Below are 26,379 nucleotides of genomic sequence, written 5' to 3'. Positions count from 1 at the left end.
CTGCAGTTTTCCCTTGCTCTGCCAGTCTTTTCCACATGTATTACCATGCCAATTCCCTCCCTGGAGAGAATGCATCATGAACCAGGGCATATAATTCATTCTTTTAGTTAAGCAAACTTAGTTAAACAAGCTTTGTGTTCCAAGCTCTGGGAAACTAAATACACCAAACGTGTCTCACAATGCCATTATCTTCTAAGTTAGACAAATTATTTTCTCTAGACAGAATTTCATTATTTTAATGATAACAGAAGATTCCCCCCCCAAAAAAAATCTGAAAAGAATAAAAAACCTGTTCATTGCCAGGCACTGGTGGCAACACATGCAATCCTAGCTATTGAGGAGGCAGAGATCTAAGGATTGTGGTTCGAAGCCAGCCAAGGCATAGAAGTCCCAATGGGACTCTTATCACCAATTAACCACTCAGCATTCAGGCCTTCAGTTCAAGCCCCCCCACCAACAACAACAAAGCACTAGGGAATGCATTCAAGATTCAAGGTCTCCTAAGCTCTGGACACAACAACGCCAGACAAAATTTATCTCGGAGTCACATAGAAATTCTTAGAAAACAAGCAAGACTAAAGCAAATAGTTCTTACTCTTTTCATCTTTATAGATATAAGAATGTACCAAAAGATCCTGATTTTTTGAAAGTTATCTGGCTCATCTTATGTTTCTCCATCTCCCTACATACATACACACAGAGAACTATTTCAGTATATCCCTTTCAACCATATTAATACTGAAATAGTCCATCAGCAAATATTTCCTAGATCGCAAGTGTAAGACTAAGGACTGGAATGAGACTCCAGGAAAGAAACATATTAATAGATTCTTAAAAATTCTAAAAATATATGACAGTATCAAATGAAGGAGCAGAAAGCCACAGAATAGCACACTCTAGGAACCACAGCTCCAGGAAGGGTACTGACCTCAGCTCCGATACCACTTCCTATGCAACCCCTGAAGAGTACACAGCAAAGGATATTCTGTGTGCAGGCTTCACATCTTGCTCCATGCCATGGCAAATTGGATAAGATCAGCTCGAAGACGCCATCCATTTTGAATAATCTTTCATTAATTCAATGTGAAATGAGAAAAATGAAAAAGAAATTTCAATATGCTACTTAGACACTTCAAAAGAAATACTGAAGGCTCTGATAATGAAACTAAACAGGAAAGATGTCATTCGAATATATGTCCAGAATTTAAACTAGCTCCATATTTTTCTTTGACATTAATGAAAAAATAAGAGCTTTAATGGGGGAATTAAGGTCTACCATGATGGGATCTGTCCTTTCTTCAGCCTTGGCATATCACCTGCCCTTAACTTTAGTCTGTTTCCCCCCAAGCCTCAGTTCTTCAAAGTCATAGATTCTTCTGAGCTCAGGACATCAGAAATCATTTTTTGCCCAACCCAGGATTCCAACATGAACTCAGTTCTGTACCTACTCTCAGGTTCAACTCTTCTGAGCCATCCTCCACCCACACAAATCCTCGTCACCATCTTCCAAAAGTTCTGACCTAGCCTTCCCTTTGTATCTTCACCAATCATATCACAGGACTTTAGCTAACTCTTGCCATTCACGAGCTATGTATCACGTTTCCTGCCCACTTCAACCTCCATTTTCCATAAAAGAATAATGAGTCTGCACATTGCAGGATGTTGTGCGATTACAGTGAATTGCTACAGCATGTGAAATGCGTAGAACTGTGCCTGCATGTGGCATGTGTAAGCTTAGAGTGCAACAGCCTCCCGCTCTCTCATCCTTCCTCATGAAATTCAGTTGTTTTATAGATGCAAATAGCCCCAACTGAAGAAACCATTTCATAGCCTTCTTTGCAGCAAGAAAGAATCATGTAGCATACTCTACAAAGAAAAAGTCCTAGGCTGTTGTGTGGTGTGGAACTGGAGAGTAAACTTGGCTGACATATGGGCCCTTGGCCTTTCTTATAAATCTCAGATGTGTCGATATGTATACAAATGCCTCTGAAAAGCAGAAGAGAATGACACAAACATCAGCTCTAATACTAACAATGAAGGCCATGTCGCCAGAAACCTCTCTTTGGGTTTCTGTTACAGATTCTATGTCATCTCTGTCTGCTGCTAATAAGTAAAAATATTGTTGTGGTTAAATACAACAGAAACATGAGAGGCTTTGCCTCCATTTGAGAGCACCCCAAATTCAGTTAACTCTGCTCACTCTTAACTTAGCTAGTAGCTATTAAAATGTGTTCAAAGTTAAATGAAATAACAATAGACTGAATACTTTGTCTCCAGATTAAAAAAAACATAGGAGAAAAACATTTCTGTGTTGTCTCAAGACTTCTCTCTCTGGTTAAACATTCTTTAGAGTCATTTATGAAAGTAAGTATAGAATAACTGGAATGGAACTTATTTCTCTTTTTTCTTGTTTTATTTATTTTATTGTATTTTATTGTTGGGGTAATGTATAGAGAGGGGTTACAGTTACATTCATCAGGTAGTGGTTGCATTACTACTTCTCAAACTTGATACTCCTCATACTTTTGTCCCTATTTCTCTCACCAGACCACCTCCCAATCATCTTATTTCCCCCCTTCCCTTCCCTATTTCAAATAAACAAACAATTGAACCTGGTATTGGAATTTATTTCTTTCTAACCCTTACAGCAGAGTTCTGTGGGCCAGGCAGGTTCTGAAAGCAGCTCCTTTCAGCATCCTAGCAACCAGTAAGACCCGTTTCAAAGATCAGGAAGCTGTAGTACGGAGAGGTCAATGAAACAAGTCATTCAAGGTCATTGAGCTAGCACCTGTCAGGGCTTGATGGGTCCCAGGGTTCACGTCTCTGCCATTCTCTGCCACCTCTTAGTCACTGCCCTTCCTGTGTCACATAAATGAAGAAAGAGCCTGTAGAAACTTCAGCTACACATCTACAAAGCCTCTTAGCTCCAAAATCAGGCACAACAAATGAAGAGATCTCTGTCTCTGTTTCACAAGCACTAGTGAGGCTTTGCTGCAATGGACATCAAACACACAGTGAACACAACAGAAAGTCAAGAAAAGAATTTTTTTAATTCTAAAACAAGCTTTTATGGGGCAGGTAGAAGCAAAAGAAGCCTTCCAATGGTAAACTTATTAAAATGAACACCCAGACCAGTAGTTAAGATGTGACTCAAGTGGTAAAGTGCCAGACTTGAGAAAAGAGTATCATTCAGATATTCATCTTATAACATTACTTTAGAAAAACTAATTTCCAAAGGGTAAGTATAGAACCTCCAGAAATATGAAAGTGCATTTACAACCTCTGCAACAATTCTCAATATGGCTATAAGACAACATTCCACCTGAGTTACTTCTACTAGATTCTCACAGATTCAGCAGCCAAAAATATCACTAACTGGGCCTAATTCCATTTAGTAATACCCATCCTGTCTTTTCCGACAATTTTATTTTACTACCAGGACACAGCAGCCATTAGAAACAGGCAATTTTTTTTTTTTTGGCTAACTGCAGTGACATCTAGTGCTGAGAAACCAAAACACAACCAGAAATATCCCAGTTATTACGCATTAATGCCTATTATCAAACAAGAGTTTTATTATTCTTAGTATTAGTGTTTTTCCATAACTAGGATAGCTAAAGCCAGCTGCCTTCTAATTCAAAATTAAGACTTATCTATTGAGAAAATACACACTGAAATATAGGTGAAATAGCCACTGTTTCTGTTTGAACCATACCAGTACTTTAACAGTGGACTGGAGTGACAGCTTCTGTAGAATTTTAGAAACTTAATGTCAATTTTTTCTTACACACTGGGTTAATATAATAATAAATATAAGCCATGAATTCAAAACCAACTTTCAAAATCTCTGAAGGAGAATAATTTAAATGCAAATGAAACTCATTATAGAATGGTTTCTGACTTAGGTATAACTTGTCTCTAAATTCTCCATATTAAAATTACATTCTGAATGATGTGGATTAACCATATTCTCTTCATTAAAGTAAAGTACCATTCCAGTTCTGATATAGGCTAGGATGCTATTTTTAAAGATAACCAAATCTCAAATAAACAGCACTGGATTAGGGATAAAAACAGAATACAATCCTGATTGCAATTCTAGGAACTTTGAGACCAGTTCAATCACTTTCTTACTGTATTCAAGGACGCTGGGATGAACCAAGGTGCGTTCTTGGTTCCCCTCTCCTGCCCATTTATGTTTTATGAAAGAAAGAAAAGATCTTGAACACATTAGCATTGCTTTCAGTTTATTGAACCATACACAATAGTGCAGCACTTTGATGCAGAATCACTCTAAGGAAGTTACGACTTAAGCAGGAAACCGAGTCTGAATTGAAATCAGTATGGTACATACAAAGATCTCTTTAAGATGTTTAGATGATGCCTCTTGACATGAATCAAAGACACGTTAAATTGCATCCACTATGACCCTGTGCTTTCTAAGCTTGTGAGTACCATCTAAGGCTCTTCACTAAAGATCTTGAGAAACTGCTTCATTCAAGGGAGCTTTATTGTGGCACTAGGATGTTTATTTCAATTCTGGCTAAGTAAAGTTTTGCTGACAGAGTAAGTTAGGTCACTGTATATGTTACAAGGAATGCTTGTCAGAAAGGTTTTTTTTTTTTAATTGTATTTTATCATTGGGGTAATGTATAGAGGGGTTACAGTTACATTCATCAGGGTACATTTCTTCTTGAACATTGATACCCCTTCTCATGTTTTTGTTGCAGTTTCCCTCCTCCCACGCCCCCCCTAAATCATCCTTTTTTTCCCCTTCCCTTCCCTATTTCAAACAAACAAACGTATATACAATATAACAGGTAACAAAGTCAAATGAGGTTTATCGTTGCGGTTGTTGTTCTTAATGTACTATTGAAGTTACTTCTTTTCGATTTTTTCCCCCTTATGGTTTATCTCATGTTGTTACTATATCAGAAAGATTTTCTAAGATGAAGAAAGAAGTCTAAGTAATTCAAGGTATTTCTGGAAATTTCTACTACGATTACAGTTGTTGATCTCCTACTTTACCGAAAGAATTGAAACCTGGTTAAAAGAAACAGCAATGGCTTAGAAACCATTACAAAAAAAAAAATGGAGAGGGAAAGGGAGAGTAGGAATTAAGTATTCTAATTCAACAAAGAAAATGGAAAAGAACGGTAAGAAGACCCAATACACCTGCCACATGTGGAATGTTCCATATCACTACACTGGTATGCTGAGTCCCTGTCCTGGGAGGTGACATGAAGCACTACTGATAGGCCTGTGACTGTAAGTCAGATCTCCAAGATGACCGGAATGACCAAGCCTACATGTAATCAGAGCAAAGCAGGCAGATAGAAGCAGCCAGTGTGTAAGAACATTAAACACTGGGCGATTCACTTGATGACATCTAAGGGGAAGCCATTTGGGAAATGTTGATAATTAAAACTCATGGGAAATTTTTTCCATGCCATTAAGAAATCCAAAATAGAATCAAATTGTGTACAACTCACTAGAGTAGCCCCAAAAAAGCTGCAAATGTTGATAAATCAGTGAAGTAACTGGGCCTGGCAAGTGGGAGTTGAAATGTATTAGCACTTTGGAAAACTACTTTCAGTATCTACTGAAGCTGACCAGGCACCTACACTATAGGCCCAGAATCCACCTTTAAGAATATACCCGAGAGGAACACAAGCAACCCTTCACTAAGAGATGTGTCAGAAAGCTCAGCAGCAGCATACCATTTCTAATAGGCAGAAGCAGAAAGGAAAACTGAACAAATACAGTAAATAACACAAAATAGAGCTCTGTAGAAAGGCAAACAGATCTCATACAACAGTGCTGGGCCAATGAGACTGCTCCATAAAACACATTCTGTGTGGTTCATGTACAGAACATGACAAAAGCAAGAGAAAGTAAGCTAGCATCAGAAGTCAGGCCACACAATTCCTTGTGAAAGAGAATGAGTGCTGCAAAGGGCATTGGAGGGATGGGAGAGGGGACTAATAAAATCTGATTGCTTCATCCAGTTGCTAGAGATAAAGATGTGTTTCCCTGCTGAAAATCCATAGACAATACTCATGACTTGCATACATACCCAGATGGAGCCAAAACTCTGGGGTATTTTTGAAAAAAAAAAAATGTTCCAGCAACTTTAAAAATAAAGGGTGGGGGACAAGGGCCGTGAGTGTAGCCTGGTAGTAGAGTGCTCACCTCACATACACAAAGCCCTGAGTTCGATTCCTTGGTACTACACACATAGAAAAAGCTGGAAGGTGCGCCGTGGCTCATGTGGCAGAGAGCCAGCCTTGAGCAAAAAGCGTCCAAGGATAGTACCCAGTGAGTTCAAGCCCCACAACTGGCGGGGGGGCGGGGGAGGCGAAGGGGAAGCTTACACAGAAAACGCCAGAAGTGGCTTGTGGCTCAAATGGTAGAATGCCAGCCATTAAGCACAAAGAGGCTCAGGGATAGCACCCAGGCCCTGAGCCCCAGGATGGCCGGGGATGGGGCGTGAGGTGGGGGGTGGGGAGGAAAGCTCTCAAGGAAAACCATGAAGCATATATAAACTTCAAATAAGGGCTCCAGCCACCTAGAAAAACTCAAATGTTTTCTCATAGAAAAGAAAAAATTCTAAGGGTTCACCTAATCCAGCCCTACCCTATTCATGAAAAAAAAAAAGATCAAAAAAGAAAAGGCTTAACTTGATCAAAGTTATACAACTTTGTTATTAAGAAATACAAGTGTAAAAGCTAGGGCACTTAGTAAGACTTAAATAATTATATAAACAGTCAAGATACCTCAAAATGTATTTATGTTATCAGTAAGACGGCCCTGGCTTTTGCCCATCTCATTCACATGAGATAAGCAGTGCCAAGGAAAGCCAGTGCAGTGCACATATCGCCCATGGAGGGAAAAGGAAGCAATCGTTGAAATTGGAGAGCACAACAAACCATAGATGAGATATGGCAAACTATAACTGTTTTCCATAAGAAGTACTCCATACCCTGTCAAACATCTGGACCTTTTTTCCTTGCCAAAGGGCACATTTTACATCTCTTTTATATAAATGACCATCCTGGCAGAAAAGGGCAAAGAACAACATGCAAATGCAAGTATCATATGAAGTGAAAAATCACCTATAAAAGAAGAGGGCACACAACTGGCTGGATGTATTTCAAGACAAAAATATCTGAAGGATACGCAATGCTCATTAATGTAAGAAAAACTGGTAACAAAGGGATCCCTGGAAATTGGTATAAGAAATAAACTTGAAATGAGCTAAGGCAAAAGAAAGGGCAAAAGCAACCATGATGAAAAGCAATTGTCGCAGTGGTGATTACAGAAAGAGAATTACAAGTAGAACACGGGATATGTGAGCCCATTCATTCACTGATAGGAGATCTGATCCTGACATTTACAGAGGGCAGATCAGATGGGGTTTATGAAGTCGCCATCATCCATTTTAGCTTTACAAACACTGACAAACAACCAAATCTGCTACAAAGATCACTAATTTTTTATTAAAAGCTTTTTTATTAATATTGAGTAGTAACATATTTCAAATGTCATGTTCTACAAACAAGTTTTCAAGAAAAGATCGCTCTTTTAGAATACATTTTCCCACCAATCTTTACAAAATGAAAAAACAAAGGCTAATGGATCTAAACAGTCTACCTTGAAAAAAAGCCATATTGTAATTAATGATAGATCCACTTCAGACAGTAAGAACCAGGCAGCCCAAACCACAGGACAGGCTCAACCGCTTCCTTCCTCAGTTTCCTCATCTCTTTTTTTTTTTTTTTTGGTAGGTCATGGGGCTTGAACTCTAGGCGTGGGCGTTGTCCCTGAGCTCAAGGTTATCTCCACGGACCCCTAGAGCCACAGCGCCACTTCTAGTTTTCTGGTGATTATCTGGTGATTAACTGGAGATAAGAGATTAATTGGAGATAAGGACTTTAATATCTGGGCTGGTTTTGAACCGCAATTCTCAGATCTCAGCCTCCTGAGTAGCTAGGATTAGAGGTGTGAGCCACCATGCCTGGCCTTGTTTCCTCCTCTTTAAAATGGAAAAGCAAATATACAATATATTGCTTATTATACTGGTTGGATGAGATAAACTATGACAAATAACAAAACTACATGGAGTGCATGAAGCAAATGAACATTTGAAATGAGCTAATACAATAGCCAAACTGATTTTATTTTACTGGTTTGAATTTTAAAATTACTGAAAACCTTTTAAGTACATCTATAACATACTTAGCATGGGACCTCCTTTTCAAATAAAAATTTACAAACACAAAATGCAGATTGGGTGTATCTAATGCAAATGAACCATCTGAATTGAGATGACTTGAAAATATACAATCCAAGCTAGGCAACAAAGGCTTATTAGGAAGAAAAATTATACACATCATTAATAATTTCCATAGTAAATCTGTGGGCCAAAATGGTAGTATTTCCATGGGGTAAAATATACTACTAAAAAATAATTTGCTGTTTCTTTTACTTATCTAAGGTTACTAAAATTTGAAGTTGCATATGTGTCTTGCTCTGCTATTCTTATTCCCATTCATATTGGTATTATCAGTCATTGAATCAAGGCTATTCAAGGAGCTGAAATCAAACTACATCTATAATATCTGAATCCCATAGTCTAGAAACAGCCAGTTAAGAGATATTAGGTACCAATAAGTACCTCTAAAAAAAATCTATAAAGGAAAAAACACCCACCAAGAGAATACTAACCTCAGAAACAAACATTCTAAAAATTAAGTAATCAGAAATCGTGTTTATCACAGCTGGGCACTGGTAGCTTATAATCCTAGCTACTCAGGGGGCTGAGATCTGAGAATCATGATTCAAAGCCTGCCAGGGAATGAAAGTCCATGAGACTCTCATCTCCATTTAACAACCAGAAAACCAGAAGTGATGCTGTAGCTCATTGTGGTAGAGCCCTAGCCTTAAGCTGAAGAGCTCAAGGACAGCATCCAGGCCCAGAATTCAAGTCCCACGACTGATAACAACAAAAAAGAAAGAAAGAAAGAAAGAAAGAAAGAAAGAAAGAAAGAAAGAAAGAAAGAAAGAGAAATTGTGTTAATCACTTAGAATACTATCCAGAGCAAAGGATATGTACACACACACACACACACACACACAGCTAGAAATATGCCTAGGTAGTAGAGTACCTGCCTGTGCTAAAAACCCAGTATGGCCTTGGTAACCTGGTCAGTTCATGCTAAGGGGCACTGAGTAGGGAAAAGAGGATGTTGGAATCAGAGTACAGACAAAGCATGTATAGGGCAGAAACATGTAGGGTGGCACCAGACTCACAAGGATGAGAACCTGGACATGGGACCCTTTAAATGCATACACAGAGCAAACAGGACCACAAATGTTTACAGAGGAGAGCCATGTTCAAGAAATATCATATTTATGATTTATGGAATTTAACCCCTTTATATAAGTACTTAATAATATTTTTAAGAATATTCACATTAATACACATGACAACCAGAATATTGCAAGCTATAATCTAAATGGAAAAAAACCAAGAGAAGAAACAAGAATGTTGTAAACAAAGAAAAATAGACTATTATACAGAACAAATGAATCCTAAGGATTCTACTAAAAAAGCCAAACAGCAAAACAAAATATACCTTGAAGTTCTACCTGCAAGAACCTTTATAAGGATAATCTTCCATCTGCTTGAAGGATACTTTTTCTAATTTTTGTAAACCTAAATTAGAACTCTTTAAAAATAGATTGTGTTGCCAGGCGCCAGTGGCTCATGCCTATAATCTTAGACAATCAAGTGACTGAGATCTGAGGATCACAGTTCAAAGGCAGCCCTGGACAGAAAAGTCCCTGTGAGATTCTTACCTCCAATTATGCACTCAGAAGTGCCAGAAGTGGCACTGTAGCCTTGAGAACAAGGAGGTTCAGGGACAGAACCCAGGCCCTAAGTTCAACCCCCAGAAAAACACACACACACACACACACACACACACACACACACAGTGTGATAAAATGTTAACCCCTCTGACAATACCTTCCACGAGTCTGCAACAGAGCTGAGGGACTGATTCTAAATAAAGCCAATTTTCTATCAGTAACCAACTTCTTATGACATGGAAAATATCTAAATTTCTTTTGGAAAAACTAGTGTTAGCCACTCAAAGCACCACCATGCCAAGTTCTGTGGCTTGATGTCAGTCAAATCTGCTACAACACTAGTATGATGCTTTGTTCAATGGCAAAGGGAAGACTGGTTAAAATATAATGCACTATATAGAATGCCAACTGGATCTAGTATGAAGTTACCAATCAGTGAAGTCTCTTTGTTGAGATTCTTTCAAGAAGTCATAGCTGTTTGGAATCAACTTCTTTCACCTAGGTGACATAGACAATTATCTCAGAAAGGCTGCTTTTAGCTGGCAAAGATGCCACCATAAAGTACTAGGTAACATGATGGCAATTTACTGCCTTCTCTCTTTCTGAAGTATCAGGATATCTGCTAATAAATATCTAAGGGCAGCCCAAGTCTATATTTCTTTTTAAACAAATGCCCACTTGTTCATTCTGTCTTACGGACGAATACCCTAAAAGCCATCACTTTTTTGCTAAGAGTTTTTAGAACGCTGCTGCTAGTAGTGAAGAAAATCTGCTGTCATCCTTAGGTAAAGGCAAAAATCAACTGGGATGTTTAGGGAAAAGTAATCTCTTAAAACCTGCTATTGTGATATGGTCACAGGGCAATGCCAGCTCACCACTCATAGTAACTGTTGCTAGACAGGCTGAGATGGGAAGTGTAAAGCCAAAGGGGTCAAATGGAAACTAAGCCAAATTCAAAACCACATTGGAAAGGCTATAGAAGAGAACACACTCTTATCAAAAGCCCATTTTTAAACCACACAGTCTGTCTGAAGGAGAAAAGGGAAATGTGTTTAGTTGGGACTTCTTGTGTGTCATCTTTTCTTGTGTTCATCTTTCAATTCTAACACCAGAAGAGAGAGGTTTCTCCCATTATTGAATGCTCATCCCAGAGTACAGGTATTCAGCTGGCCCTTTCATGGAAAGTTCTAGCTGAACAGGGAGTCATAAAGGATGTACTCAAACATGTTTCTCTTAAGAGCTCAAAGTGTGCTTCAACAAATCCCATCCCCCATTCTCCCTGAACATATTTTATATTGCAGGTGCTGGGTCTAATCTGGCTCTGGTAAATGTGGACAATGTCACCAAAATTCATGCCACTCATTGCCCCCAGTATGTATCAGCTATGTACAAAGACCTTAACCTCACTCAGCTCCAAGATGGGTCCTAACTTACCTTGACCAGTCAGACGGACCCCACTCCCTTTTTCAGAGTGGATGGTTTAAATAACAGCAGAAAATGCCAGACTGGGTCATTCAGCACCTGTTTGTTATCTCCTTTACTTCCAGGATTGGTTGAGAAACCCATTAACAAATGCAAAGATCAGAATTTTACTGGGGCTTCAGAAACTCAGAATTGAATTTGTATGAAATTTTGGGTAAATAAAAAGCTTTAGGCCGGGAGTTTGGCCTAGTGGTTAAAGTGCTTGCCTAGCATGCATGAAGACCGGGGTTCGATTCCTAGGTACCACATACATAGAAAAAAGCCGGAAGTGGTGCTGAGGCTCAAGTGGTAGAGCTCTAGCCTTGAGAAAGTCCAAGGACAGTGCTCAGGCCCTGTGCTCAAGCCCAGGACTGGCCAAAAAAAAAAAAAAAAGCTTGAATTGCTACATTCACTTGGACATTCTAAGGGCTTCAAAAATAAGATCCCTAAAGATCAAGTCAAAATCATGGAGGGAAAAAAATGAGACTCAAGAAAAATCCCAGAAAGCCAGAGCCCCGATCCAACCACACCCTGAACCCACTGTTTTTGTTCTACCAATACTTTTCTGTGGATTAAACCCCTACACTATTTCAGTCTATTTAGAAGTGAAATTATTTTTCCATTATTTGAAGTAAAAGCAAAAAATGCTACATGATAAAATATCATATGTGCATTGTACTAGAAACACTATGGAATAAATTTTCGGATATATGATATAGTTCTTTTCTTCTCAAGTGAGAAGGTGTACACTATTGGCAACCCAGCTTTCTATCTCAGATGACAGATGACAGACTCCATTGCATGTGTTCATCTGCCACCTTATAAGATGGGTTCTATCACCAGCTGCTTCTTACAGTGTGAGACAGAGAAGCAGAAAGGGCAATGTGGCCAAGTTCAGAAAAAATGATAATGGTGCCAGAGAAATGCACAGGCAAAAAGAGGGGGGAAAGGAAAAACCTCTCCTCCAAACCCACAGCTCAAAGAAGTGTCAAAAATGAGTTAAATGTGCACCTGGGTAACATGATTTATAAAACTCATCTGAACCATGAAATGGCTGCTTTTTAAGGTTCTTTTTGCCAGTTCAACCAAGTTCTAACAATTTACTGCCCAGTGAGTACAGGTGTACATAAAGTACACTTTCATATGGCCACATAATCTCCCCTTTCCTGACTGTGGCCATAAATATGCAGTAAGAACCCATCTACACACATGCCTCCCTGCAAAGATCAAAGAAAAATCGCTGATGTACTCCAAATAGTGTATTGCACAATACCCCCCTCCCAGTTATTGTCTGAGCCTTTTGCTCCAGAAATGTTATTCAAATGTAAGAACCAGCAAACACTCATAATACCTTTATTTATGAGTGATTCTTACAATGTGAGAATTGCCATGAAAAATACAGTAGCTGCTAATTACTAAGACAGAGCTGCATCAGAGAAGAAGCCTGTGCAGGCCGCTGACCTTCTGAGTGCTACAATACCTACAGCCACCTCCCCTTCTAATTATCAAGTCCCAGTGGCAGAGCACAATGAACTTTATCACTTTGCCTTGCACCAAAAAAAAAAAAAAATCAAGTAACAAAACAGTTGCAAGAGCAGAACTTTAGAAAAAGGAAGAACAGGAGTTGATAGAAATTAACAGCCAGAGTCAAATTATAATGAGAGGTTGACAAATTAACATCTACACTCTACAGAAAATGCAGAATCATCCTTTTTTCTCCCTCCCTTCAATATCTAAGATGGGCCAATAAGAAAGTATGTCTGGATGCACCAAAAAAAATAAAAGGGCTGAGTGCACAAGGGTATTGATAGAGATTTATTTCTATTTCAAACAGACACAAGGCCATCTATGCTAGGCTACACATTTTAAAGGAGACAAATAATTTCTGCTGTTAGATTATCTTTGTTGCACCTCTCCCCCAGATCTTCCTTCCACTCAACTATTTCCTTCTTTGCTTCACACACACACACACACACACACACACACACACACACACACACTTTAGAGCAAAGTAGGAAGACAAAGTAAGAATATAATATATTTAAAAAAAACAGTAATTGTCACACAAGAGGTAGATATGAGAGGATTATGGCTTAAAAGTAGCTCAGACAGGGAAAAAAATTATAAGTCAGTGACATTTTTGTTTCAAAAAACAAGATCATAGATTTAAGAGAGATCTATAATACTGTAATTCCTTAGAAATTCAAAGCCAATGTCCAGCAAAATAAAACACAGGAAGTAGGTATTCAAAAGGAGTGGGGTGGAATCGAGGGGAAAGGAATATATGAATCAAGAGAGGAAACTGCCACCTAGAATTCAAAGTATATCTTACAAAATTAAGAAGAGCTAGAAAAGAGGTAGGTATGGGAGGGATAGATGAGAATGTTGAGAAACTTGAAAGAGGTGACATTGACCAAGATATGTTATATCATAAACTGCTTTGGTAAATGGAAACCTCTTTGTACAATTACTTTAAAAATAATATCAACAACAACAACAAAAATGAGAATACAAAGCTTGGAATGTTAACTCACTCCAGTAATATACTCAGAAAGTGGAGGCAGAAGGATTGTGATCCAAGATCAGCCTACGCAGAGTACCAAATCCTATTGGAAAACCAATGAGAAACAAAGGGACTGGAGATTTATTGGTAAAAAGCCTGCCTTGTATGTCTAAGGCCCTAAATTCAAACTATTGTATTTTCAAATATTTAATTTTTCATAAATGGTTTTATGACAAATATTTTATAACAATGTATTTTAGGGCTGTGAATGTGGCTTATTGGTAGAGTGCTTCCCTAGAATGCATGAAGCCCTGGGCTAGATTCCTCAGTATCATATACACAGATAAAGCCAGAAGTGGTGCTGGGGCTCAAGTGGTAGAGTGTCAGCCTTGAGCAAAAGAAGCACAAAGACAGTTCCCAAGGCCTGATTTCAAGCCACAGGACTGGCACAAAAAGTAAAAGAAAATAATGTATTTTATATAAGAATACACACAGGCTCAGAGTTACCTTATAAGATTCTAATCACCTTTCACATGTATATGTAAGTTCTTTTATGTTTAAGGGCATTATTTTTTAAATAATTGTCAGTGGATATATTCAACTTACAAATTCCAAATTAAGTGTTCTTGCTTTGAAGCTCACTTTCTAAGTAGATAGCAGACTGAGAACCATTCAGATCTTCTTGAACTCACATATATTTTATATGCATATGTGTAAATGCCCTTTCTGTATAAGTTTAAGATCTTTGAAATTGTTAATTGTTGAAACTGTTATATTCTCAAGAAAAATACACTTATGGAAGTTGGTGGGGTGGGGGTTGCAACAAATAAATTGGCAAAAACAACTGTTCTCCTTGGGTAATTCCCTCACTACTACTGCTTGCTTCAGTCATATGACTAACTCCAGCCAATGAAATGCCAGCAAATGATACACATGCATTAGGACTTATCTTCACTTGCAATTCTTAAGACCCTGAAACCAACTAGCTAAGACCTAAATGGACGAGAAACACAAGCCCAAATCACAACCACATTTACAAGTTCATCTGCAATGGTAGGAGGAAAGGCAGCCGATCATGCAAGACTGAACCACAAAATCACGGGAAGTAGTGACCATCATGTTAAGCCATTTTGTGATACAGAAGACCTCAAACTTGTCCTAGAACCTCTCTGAAATGGGAGAACACCACTGAGTTCAACAACTGTTCAGTAAACTCTTGCTATGAAAAAAGAACTAGTAAGATGTTACAATTTACAGAATATTTTCATAACACAAGCAATTTCTTTTACTTTTTCTCTTTGGTAGTATTGGGATTTCAACTTAGGACTTCATACCTATGAGGCAACTACTCTGCTACTTGGGTTCTATCCTTTTAGCTCTGGTTATTTTTAAGATAAAAATCTTCATCTTTGCCAGGCCAGCCCAAACCATGATCCTCCTGATCTCAGCCTCCTGAGTAGCTAGGATTAAAGGTATAAAGGACCCAAGGCCTAGCTGTTAAATTCATTCAGGAACACAGGCAGCAATATAGTTTATGGAATATCAACATGCCAAAAGAATGCTCAGCACCTTTATTCACTTCTTTATCACACACACAAAAAAGAAACCTTTCTTTTGGTTGATTGTGGGGCTTTAAATCTGGGCCTGGGTGCTGTCCCTGAGCTCTTCAGCTCAAGGCTACTGCCCTACCCCTTAAGCCACAGAACTACTTCCTGTTTTTCTAGAGGTTAATTAGAGATAAGAGTCTCATGGGCTTTAGTGCCCGGGCTGGCTCTGAACTGTGATCCTCAAATCTCAGCCTCCGGAGTAGCTAGGATCACAGGTGTGAACCCCCATGACTGGTAAAAAAAAAAAAAAAAAAAAAAACCCTTTGAGAACATCTGGAAAATAAAGTTTCTAAAAGTTGTAAAAATGCAGAGCAGAAGAAAACCACCACTGGGGTTCTAAAAACATGCACCATGTATGCTCAGCACTAATAAACAAGGTTGAGTTCTCCAGAGCCTGTTTTTACAGTAAGACCTAACATGGGTCTCTGCTTGGCCAACCACATGAAAGTCAGTATTACCATCTTCTGGTAGTCAATGAGTTCAAGAGCAATAAGGTCCTGTGCTGCACAGTGATACTTGAGCAATGCCAGACTTGACATCTCAGAGTGAGCCCAGATATCTGATGGCATTGTGAGGTCACAGCCATCTTAATCGGTGCAGTGCTGTTGACACAATGAGGAACTACCTAATGGCCTAATGCCCCTATCTTAGGTGACACATGATCATTCTTCCTATTTCTCAAGCAATAATAACCAACCATAAACACTATGTGTGACTCTCTGAGGTCAGGCATTTGAACCATCAAACATCCAGTTTTGTTTTTTGTTTTTTGTTTTTTTTAATAAGGCTACAAAAGAGATGCTTTATTCTAAAAACCCAACATGTGGAAGAAAATGAACATATGATAAGTCAAAGTCTCCCCAGATCTACCCTTGGACTTCCTCAAGGCTAGAGCTCTACCACTTGAGCCTCAGCACCACTTCTGGCTTTTTTTTTTCCTATGTATGTGGTACCGAGGAATCGAACCCAGGTCTTCATGCATGCTAGGCAAGTACTTTAACCACTAGGCAAACTCCCGGCCCAAAGGTTCAATTCTTATATCAACAAATAATCCAGACTAACTACATTTAAAGGAGACACAATCAAAATGTTGTTTCCCCACTGTTTGTAGGTTTTCCAAAACCTGGAGAACTCAGTATGTGGGACAGCAGATTCAGAGGTCCACAAGAAACTGGTTCTGAAGATCTAACCTGTAGCAGATCTGATGAGCAGCCCCAGTTATTAGTTCTGCTTCCAAACCCATTACACTCTCCAAAATATGTCTTCCTCATGAAATGGAAAACTGCTGAGAGCCAGGGGAAAAAGACTTTTATACATTGCCATAATCTCCCAGAGACAAAAAAAAAAAAAGTTCAGCTGATTGATTCCATCATAAAACAGAAATAAATTGGCTTAATAGCATGCCTCTCCATGAAATTTAAACTCAGGAAAAATCTTAAGCCAGCAAAGGATTCCAATTTCATTTCATTATATTTCTTGTTAGTTAAACCATTCTAAAAGAGCAAAAGGTCCTCCATCAACGTGGGCTCTATCCCTGCAGAGAAGGGTGGTACTCTGCCACTTCTGTTGCCCCCAGAGAAGAGCCAAGATATCACCCCAACAATAAAATAAAATTTAAAAAAATAATTTTAAATCATCTGGATAGAGATCTCAGCAATGCACAGATTCAAATATACTCCAGCCTCCAAACACCATTTGTTTACTGGGTGCAACATGCATAACAGTTTCATACAGGTTAAAGTGTGGGGATAAAATGGTCAATTCTATTCATTTAACCAGCTCACATTCCAAAGAAAACCCTGTCCAGACATATTAGTTTTCATGTGAGCAGCCTGCTAACTATGTGACATAGTCAAAAGCCCTGGGCAAGGCAAAGAAAACCCAAAATTCAACCAGATGCTGCAGTGGTCAAAGGCTGTGCTTTCAGCAAGGAGGAGACCCTGCTTGTTGGAATGTGAGAAGAACCACCAAATCTTGGAGGGCCTCATACCAAGCACATCGCAGGGCCTCAAGTGCCAATGCAACCCTACACTGGACTGACACAGAGAGGACATTCTCCCTTCTGCTGTACCATCTGTCACAGGACTGCCAGCTTTATGTGACAGTCCTAACGGTCTGTGATTTATTCTGAAGCCCAGAGCTCAAGGAGTTCGTTGGAAGTCAGATAACTTGCCATGGATATTTTTTTCCCTCTGTCTATAAAATGTTAAAGCAGAAAAACCAAAAGGTGTGCACAGCAGATAAACTAGAAAGAGGCATAAATGTGAGGTGGAAAGGAGAACAACAAGCAGGAATGGAAATAGGCCTAAGGGATTCCTCTTTTAAGGGATAGCCTGACACATTCATCAGCAATAAAACACCTGGGATTTGGCAAAAGCCGGCAGAAAGGTACACAGGAGGGGTTCTGAGCAGGCACTTTATGCTCCATTCCCGCTCTCAACAAACAGCACAATCTTATGCTGCACAGGAGAACCACACAACAGGGAAAAGAGCCTCTGGAAGCCCTGGACGCCACAAATTCTAGAAGCTGAATTCATCACAACATTAACTTTTATGTCCCAAGTCAGGTATCCCAGTTTCAGAGAAACTCAGGCAGGATGGAAATCAAATGGGGACAGCATTCTGAATGGGACCAAGGAAACTGGCACAAAAAGAGAAGAGTATGTTACACCCGATCCTGGGCTGCTACTATGATGCAGCCAAGAGAGCAAACTTGTTAGCTAGGTATCAAACAAGGTCTCATCGCCAAACAGAAACCACCACAGTATTTCGATGCTCTGGACTTCAGGACAGGGACTGGTAACTCAGCCGAATGAGGTCACCCACAAATTGCAAACAGGAAGCTAGCATCACTACTAGATATGGTAGCTAGTATCTAGTATAGATGTCTGATAGTAGATATACAGAACTGCTCGAGAGGAGGGGATGTTTCTAGGAGTTCCTTCTAGGGCTAAGGCACCAGACAACAGTGCCTGCCCCCTGGCAGGACCTAGAGCTGTAGAGAAAAGGAGCTGCTGGATAAAGGTCAGTCTGATTGCTTTCTTTCTTCTACAGAAAAAAAAGTCAGCTTCCGCCACAACACAAGGCAGAACAGAAGCGGACAGATGGTTTCTCCTCACCTCCATGTACCCTATGCCACAGCACTACCTGAAGGTGCCAACGCATCACCAGAGATCGTATGATATTACAGATTCAAAGTGTGCAGTGAGAACTCGAGTCTACACTTCTAACCAACTCTCAGATGACGCTGAGGCTGCTGGCAGACAAACCACAGTTTTTGAGCATCTAAGGACTTAACTGATCTAAATGAAAGACTTATCAAAAGAACCTCTCCTGGGGCCAGGAGTTTGGCCTAGTGGTAAAGTGCTTGCCTAGCATGCACAAAGACCCGGGTTCGATTCCTCGGTACCACATATATAGAAAAAAGCTGGAAGTGGTTCTGTGGCTCAAGTGGTAGAGCACTAGCCTTGAGAAACATCCAAGGACAGTGCTCAGGCTCTGAGTTCAAGCCCCACGACTGGCAAAAAAAAAAAAAAAACCTATCCTTCCAAAAACAAAAAAATCCCAGCCTCACCTGAGACTTTCTAGTAAGATGAGGCATTACGAGGGCAAGCATGTCGCCTGCCTCTCTTAGGGCATCACGCCTACAGCTCAAGGCTGCCGTGGGCTCAGCTGCGTTAGAGCCTCGTGTTGAGGCTCTAAGCCCAGTATTTGCAATGTGATACATTTGCAGGCGGGGCCTTTAATTTAGTTAAAACATTTTTAGCTATGGTAATTAAGTTAAAATAAGGCCCTGGTGGTGGGTCCTCATGCAATGGGGGCTTTTGTCCTCTAACAGAGGTGACTGAGACACCCAGATGGTGAATGCACAGGAGGCAGGTCCATGTCAGGACAAAAAGGAAGGCCATCTGCAAGCCAAAGAGAGAAGCCTTGAGAGAAAGGAAGCCTGCCAACCTCTTGCTCATGGACTTCAGCCTTCAGAACTGTAAGCAAAAAAAATTCTGATATGTAAGCCACCCAGTGTGTGGTATTTTGTTACAGATGCCTTAGAAAATTAATACAAAGGTTTATAGTTTTGCTTCTAACTTTAATGCCACAAGTTTTCACTGCATGCTGCTGTGTGAGAAGCTGTGCTGTAGGAGCTGGCTCATAGAATGACAAATAGATACAGTCCTTTGCCAGCTCCTCCTGCTCTTGCTTTCTTGTGTATGGCCATTAACACAAAGAGAAAGACCAAAATTACCTAACTTAGATGATGATGAATGCTGTGCCACACATAAAACCAATGCTAGAAAAGCACAGAGGAAAGAAAACAAAATCCATCCTGAGAAGGGAGAGGAAATGGAACCAGGTGCTTCAAGGTAGATTCGGACAGAGGCACAGAAAGAGCAAAGCATCCCTACAGAAGCAACACTAGCAAAGACCAAGGGATGGCATGCCACCCAACTCCCCACTGCACTAACGAACTAGCACACCATCAAGCAGGGTGAGGAGGGGATGCCAGGGGACTGGGGCAGAGAAAACTGAGTCCAAACTGGAGATCCACACTTTTCATGACCAAGCAAGCGATTGTGAGTTTGAGAAAATGAAGAAACACAAAACTTCCTTTTAATTATTTACTGGCCTTAATGCCTGCCTCCTATGTAGCTGACACATTCTGCTGCCAACTACTTTCAAAAAGTAACTGATCTTATCATCTCTGATCATGCTAACTTGGATAAAAGAAAGAGGACACTTATCTCCCCATGACTTCCAGGCTAGGGTGTAGGTTACTGACTGAGTGAGTGAGAAGGAGATCCATATTCTAAGATCCACAGACCAAAGCCTAAGGATCCAGTCACTGTCACCACATAGCTGCCCTCTGTCAAAAATATCTGGTGCCTCTGGGCATTAGTACTTCATGCCTATAATCCTAACTTTTTGGGAAGCTGAAATCCAATCTAGATTCAAATCCAGTCCGGCATAAAAGACTGTGAGGCTCTATCTCCCTAACAACCAGCAAAATACTACATCAAAGGCATTGCTCAAATGGTAGAGCACCAGCAAGCATGATGAGCAAGTGTAAGGCCCTGGATCCCAGCCACAAAAGACAAAACAAATGGTTTCTTTCCTCAGAATATATACGCAGACAAAAGCCTAAGAATCCCTGCACCATTATGTGACTGGACCTTAAATTGTCCTTACCCAGAATAATGAAGTTATTTCTTCTTTCTCAACAGCCAGGAGTTCAGTATATTATGATATTCAAGGAAATTCAAGATATTTTCAAGAGTAACTCTGATGTTAAGGGTGCTTGACTCAACACAGTGTCTTTAGACTCCTACCTTGACACTATCTCAAGTGACATAACTAAAATCAGAAAGATAAATATATAGGACAAAGAACTGCTGAAGTTGGGTGGGTTTAATGAAGTATTACTGGTATAATTTGTTAACAAGAGGATGATACAAACCACAGACACGCCTATAGCACAATAACTGATCTCCTAAAAATATGCTTATCAAAGTGGCTTAGTAGCCCTTTCCATCAAAACCCCAGGCACCATCTCTTAAGAAGAGGTCCAGATACCTTAAAATACCAAACTTACACAGAAAATGCCTACAAATTCAAGGCACAAATGACAGCAGAGGAATCTAATGGGCTTGTGAGGTCAAGAAAAGGGAAGAATAGGAAACAGTATCCACCTTCCTCATAACTTTGAACATTTAGGACATGTAGACAAGTCATAAAAAAATAAAGATTAGATGTGTGAAAAATTGGACTGCAATTGACGGAATAATTAATAACAGGACCCAGAATCACCTTAGATGAAAGAATATAAGTAAAATTAAAAAAGGATTGCTATCGGTAATTTCAGGATAGATCCTTTTACAGAGACATTATAAAGCCCAATAAAAATTACCAGAATGAGCTGATGATATAGCCCAGAGGTAGAGCACATGTCTTAACACCTCCAAGGCCTTGGATCTAAGACCTATCAAAAAATAGAAAAATAGAAAACAAAAAAGAATAGGCTCAGAGTAGATGAAGCTTAAACACCAAACTATGTACCTCTGGGGTGGTGCTGACTTCCTAACTATTCTGAAAAGTGAACAAAGTCTATGGTTTCATGTACTAAAATCTTTCACCAAAGGCAGCTGAGGTTGTAGCTCAGTCATGAAGCATTTGCCTAGGGTATGTGAATCCCAGGTTCAATCCCACCAAAACAGAAGACAGAAAAGGAAAGGCTTTGGAAGTATAGTACCTCAAATTTCATGCCACTCTTCTTATGACCAAGAGGAAGGAGAAGGAAATATAAAAGCCCTTCCTTAGCACAGGGATTTTTTAGGAAGAAAAGTTTCTAGGAATATTCCATCCGACTGCCACCCACAACTTCATGAGCACAACCTCTGAATCCACAAGAAAGTATCATAACCCAGAGAAATGAGGTAGTCTAGATGGCATTAGGAAAATGTTTCATAATGCAACGCTGACCATGTTGTTTGATGCAATTGTTAGATAATGCAGGATTTAACAGCCCATTTGGGCATTCCAACTTGCCCCTACAAACCAATGACTAGATGTGCAGGTCTCGTGGGGATGAGATCAAGTTAGGGTTCTGCCAAAACATTTGGTGAACACTCATCAATCTAGACTCACCAATATTAGATCAATTAACACCTTGAGGAAGCTCAAACTCAACAGACTTCAAAACAGATTCTCCTGTTCATAAAGTCAGTCCAATAGCAAGAGAGTAAAATCTTCAAATTCAATCTGATACCTAGTGTGGCTGATACTCAACGATGACAGAGGTTTCCTAGCAACAAAGTCAATGAGAAATAGAAACAAGAAAAACTCATATTTTTAAAGTCCAGACCATAATAAACGGAAATGACCCTTTACAGTGTGTCTTGACAGAAATGCATACCATCACGATCCAGCCTCAGAATTATGGGGGAAAAAATTCACCTACAAAATTATTAACTTACACATATCCAACATCTAGCCATACTATCTATGTAAGCTCATTTTATAATATTATTTTGGAAAGTATTTTTATTTAACATATTGTTTTTATATTGACCTTAATAAAAAACCAAGAGGCAGCAGTGAATGCTCTTCATCCTAATACATGTTGAACAAAAAATGGAAAAAGGCCAACAAAAGAAAGCAAATATCTTAACAAAATCCTCTCCTTTTGTTTTTGTCAAATCAGAACCCCTATGCAGCAAAACCATTGGTCTTATCTTACATAAAGTTTATTTCATCAAACCAGAACCCCTATGCAGCAAAACCATCAGAACCATTAGTCTTACCTTAGATAAAGTTTATTATTGCTGTTTGAGAAGACAAGAGGGAAAAATAACCAGCACAGTAAAATTCAGACACCTTTTATAGTCCTTACTTTCAAAATATTTTGGGTTTCATTCCACTTATTTGTCCACTCCTTGGTCAATTCTTGAACCTAAAAACAAACACATACATATTGGCTTATTTTACTTTTCAAAAATTATTATGACTTTTAGAAAGTTTCCAAATTCTTATATACTATGGTAAAATATGCTCTAATGTTTTCATTAGCAATGCCTTCTAAAAGATCAGTAAATCAACCACACATACTGATCTTATCCTACCAACTACATTATGGCAAAGAAAAGAACAGACAGGAATTTGTCCAGTTATCTACAATATTAAGTCTTTTTCATAATGTACTTAACTAGAAGCTGCTTCTTTAAACTATTAGCCAAAATTATGAACCCAAGGATGACAATATCCTGTTAAATGGGTTAATTTTTCTTGACTCTGCTTTAGGTCCTAAGAAATAATCATTTACTTTTCTTTGTAATTAGATATGTGCTGATTAAATCACCTTGATGGTACAGTTCTCTTTTAGAAGATAATTTGCTTTCACAGCTAATTGATGGGGTTTATAAATCTTACTCTACATATATATATATATATGTGTGTGTGTATATATATATATATATATATATGGTGATTCTTTAATTGACTCAGTAGAAGCAAATTTCTTTTGATAAAAATCAGCTTCTTTTTACTGGGCAGTAACTTAGAGAAGAAAATGTCCCTAGCTGTTGAATATAGCAGGTAAGAAAATGCTTTTCAAGGTTAATAGAAATTTTCTTCTGGTTCCAGAAAACTGTTTTAGATGACTCTGATGATTAGTTCACTGAGAAGTAGAAAGTAATACTTGAATTGAGAGGCAGAGGAAAAGAAGAATAAAAAGGTGCTCTGGGGAAAAGAAGACAGCAGGAGCTAAAACCTCTAAGCCATGATGCCTATCATTGTCCCTCCTCTACTCAATAGCCACCACAAGCCTACTTTGAGCCTCCAGGTCTCCCACCCAGGTGCACCGGATATAACCAGGCCAGAAGGGTGCATAGATTACATGTACCATGAAGTGTGGTAGCCAGACAGATCATTCATTGGTCAGCAACTTTGACAAAAGAAAGCATGCTGTTGACTAGACATGGAGGGCCTATATCACAAGAAAACCAGTCTCTCTCACCCACATGCCATCATTCAGTGTCCATCTCACGTCTAAGTTTACCTCAAATAAGACTATAGGGATTCTCTGTTAATTTTTTTTCACGCTTATCCTTCTTTTGCTGGATCCTAAGTGTCAAAAGCTACCATCTTCTTAGTGAAAATGGAAACAAGAGTGTAAATGTCTCCCTAACTTTGCTCTCTGCTAGTCTCTAATGCTGTAAGACTGCATTGATTCATCTGAAGTCAGACCCTACAGTTCACTGGTACCAACTTTAGAGTCATAACAGCATTGAAGGTCAAGAGGGTGATAGCTGTTTGCTCCAGAAAAGACTTCAGAGAATGGCTATTGCTATCTTTCCTTCCTACAGAAAAGACTGCCGGCATGTGGAATTAATGGATACTACCCTGTGCACAGATCCTCACTGATAACTTATTTGTGAATACAAAGCACAGAACAAATAATTATGTGTTTCACCAACTGAAATGGTTTCAATGAAGAAATAGGAGTCAATCAATAATCCTTTCCAGCTTCAATCAAGTAGTTCAAACTATTTAAAAATATAAAAAGGCTTTATACCCTTGTATTTAACACAAGTAATCTTCATAAAACATTAATAAAATGGAAGCACATGATACCAATTCTAACAATGTGATCAGGTGATGAGATATATAGCCAACTAGATGGCAAAAATCTTCAAAAAATGCAAAATAAAAAAATAAAAGACAGGCAAATACTTAGAAAATATCATGAATAAGAGTTATTTCTATCACAGCATGTTTAATATACTCAAATTAAAATATTTATTGGATTCTATTAACTTGCTAGGTACTTCTAAAAACTATAATTGATAAACAATTTATTGCTATATCCAGACATTTCATAGCACCTGGAATGAGAACCAAAAACACTAATACATAAAATTTCATGAGCAAAATACATTAAGAAAACTAATGTTTTTTACTAATGCCATTATCAGCATATTAATCAACCTAATTATCTAGAGAAATGTCAACAAATTCCTAAATACAATTTTCACATTGTATATAATTGAGTATATACTGTAACAAAATCCATGTTTTTGTTTTAGTTTTATTTAGCACCAGAAAGAAAATTGACTCCAAAAAATATTCTCAGTGTCTGTTCCTCTTTCCTGACTTTTTCCTTTTAATTTTATTTATTTTTTGCCAGTTCTGGGCCTTGAACTCAGGGCCTGGTCACTGTCCTTGGGCTTTTTCAAGGCTAGAGCTCTATCACTGGAGCCAAAAGCACCATTTCTGGATTTTTTCTATATATGTGGTACCAAGGAATCAAACCCAGGTATTTGTGCATGCTAGGCAAGCACTCTTACCACTAGGCCAAACTCCCAGCCCATCCTTTTATTTTTTTAAGACTTTATTAACATTGATTTTTATATCATATTTCAAATGACATGTATTCAAGAAAGGAGTCTCTATATACAATCACTGGCACTTAGATTTTAGAACAAAGTGGCCCCACAGCTTTTTCAAAAAGACCTGCATGTGAATGTTACTGAAGTCAGTCAGCTCAGCATATGTCACATAAATCACCATACTTATTAAATCACAGAAAATGTGTCATACATCTGAAAAAAAAACAGCTGAGTATCTTTAAAGAGGTCATGGAGTTGGAGAGATACATGCAGTGAAAAAAGAAAATGTGTCCCAAACAAATACTAGAAAGCATGAACTTTAAAATTACTCAGTGTACATTATGATGTCACAAACAAGTCAATCATCACTTACTCTTGCTTCATTCTGATGAAGTTTTTCCTCCATACTTAAAGCTGTAGGAGAGTCTAAGAGGGCAATCTGCAATTCAACACATAAGAACATCAGCAATTAATAAACAGTAATAACATATAACAAGGATTTTTTCTATGAACATATTCATTACCATAAACATGTAGAAACTACTAAATACTATACAAAGTAATGTCACACACAACACCAAAGAAGTATCCATAATCACCCAGTCTATAATCCATGGGATATATATCTCATTTTACACTATCTGAAATCAGTTTTTTTTGTAAATATGTATTTGCAGTAGAAATAAAGAGAGCAAACAACATTAGGATATTTTTTTACTGAAACCAAATATAATCTGAAACCCCAAGTCACCAGGACTTGTCTGATTATGCACAAAGTAGAAAATTCAACAGCGTAAGAAGCCTAAGTCTTACTTAGCCATGGACCTCTGGGGTTTGGCTACATTGAAATAGGTGAATGAAACGTGTAAATACGGCCACTGCTAGGTGCTAGTTAATGGATGACACCACCATCTTATGATCTACTTCCTTATTTTTATCCCTGATGCAGTATAAAGATGATAAACACCCAAATCAGGGTAGAATGGGGAGGGATGAGAAGAAAACACAACTGGACTGCAGCTGCACTCCTAACACGTCAGTCCTGATTAAAGTGCTA

The 26,379-nt window shown here is 38.7% G+C and overlaps 1 protein-coding gene across 9 annotated transcripts in view; it reads right to left on the bottom strand.

The window, feature by feature from the left end:
• Kif16b (kinesin family member 16B) overlaps positions 1-26,379 on the bottom strand; it is a 284,469-nt gene that overhangs the window by 197,976 nt on the left and 60,114 nt on the right. For all 9 annotated transcript variants that reach the window (XM_090351964.1, XM_090351966.1, XM_090351970.1 and 6 more), the window contains 2 exons: positions 25,696-25,761; positions 22,829-22,888 (listed from right to left, as the gene is read on the bottom strand). In XM_090351964.1, the coding sequence (XP_090208090.1) occupies positions 22,829-22,888; positions 25,696-25,761 (126 nt within the window). The remainder of the gene's footprint in view (positions 1-22,828; positions 22,889-25,695; positions 25,762-26,379) is intronic.

Source organism: Megascapheus bottae, chromosome 18, assembly GCF_031878675.1.
Source record: "Megascapheus bottae isolate mThoBot1 chromosome 18, mThoBot2.hap1, whole genome shotgun sequence".
Lineage (NCBI taxonomy): Eukaryota > Metazoa > Chordata > Mammalia > Rodentia > Geomyidae > Megascapheus > Megascapheus bottae.
The sequence above is the reverse complement of the archived record's forward strand: the minus strand, read 5'-3'. Positions and strand labels throughout refer to the sequence as shown.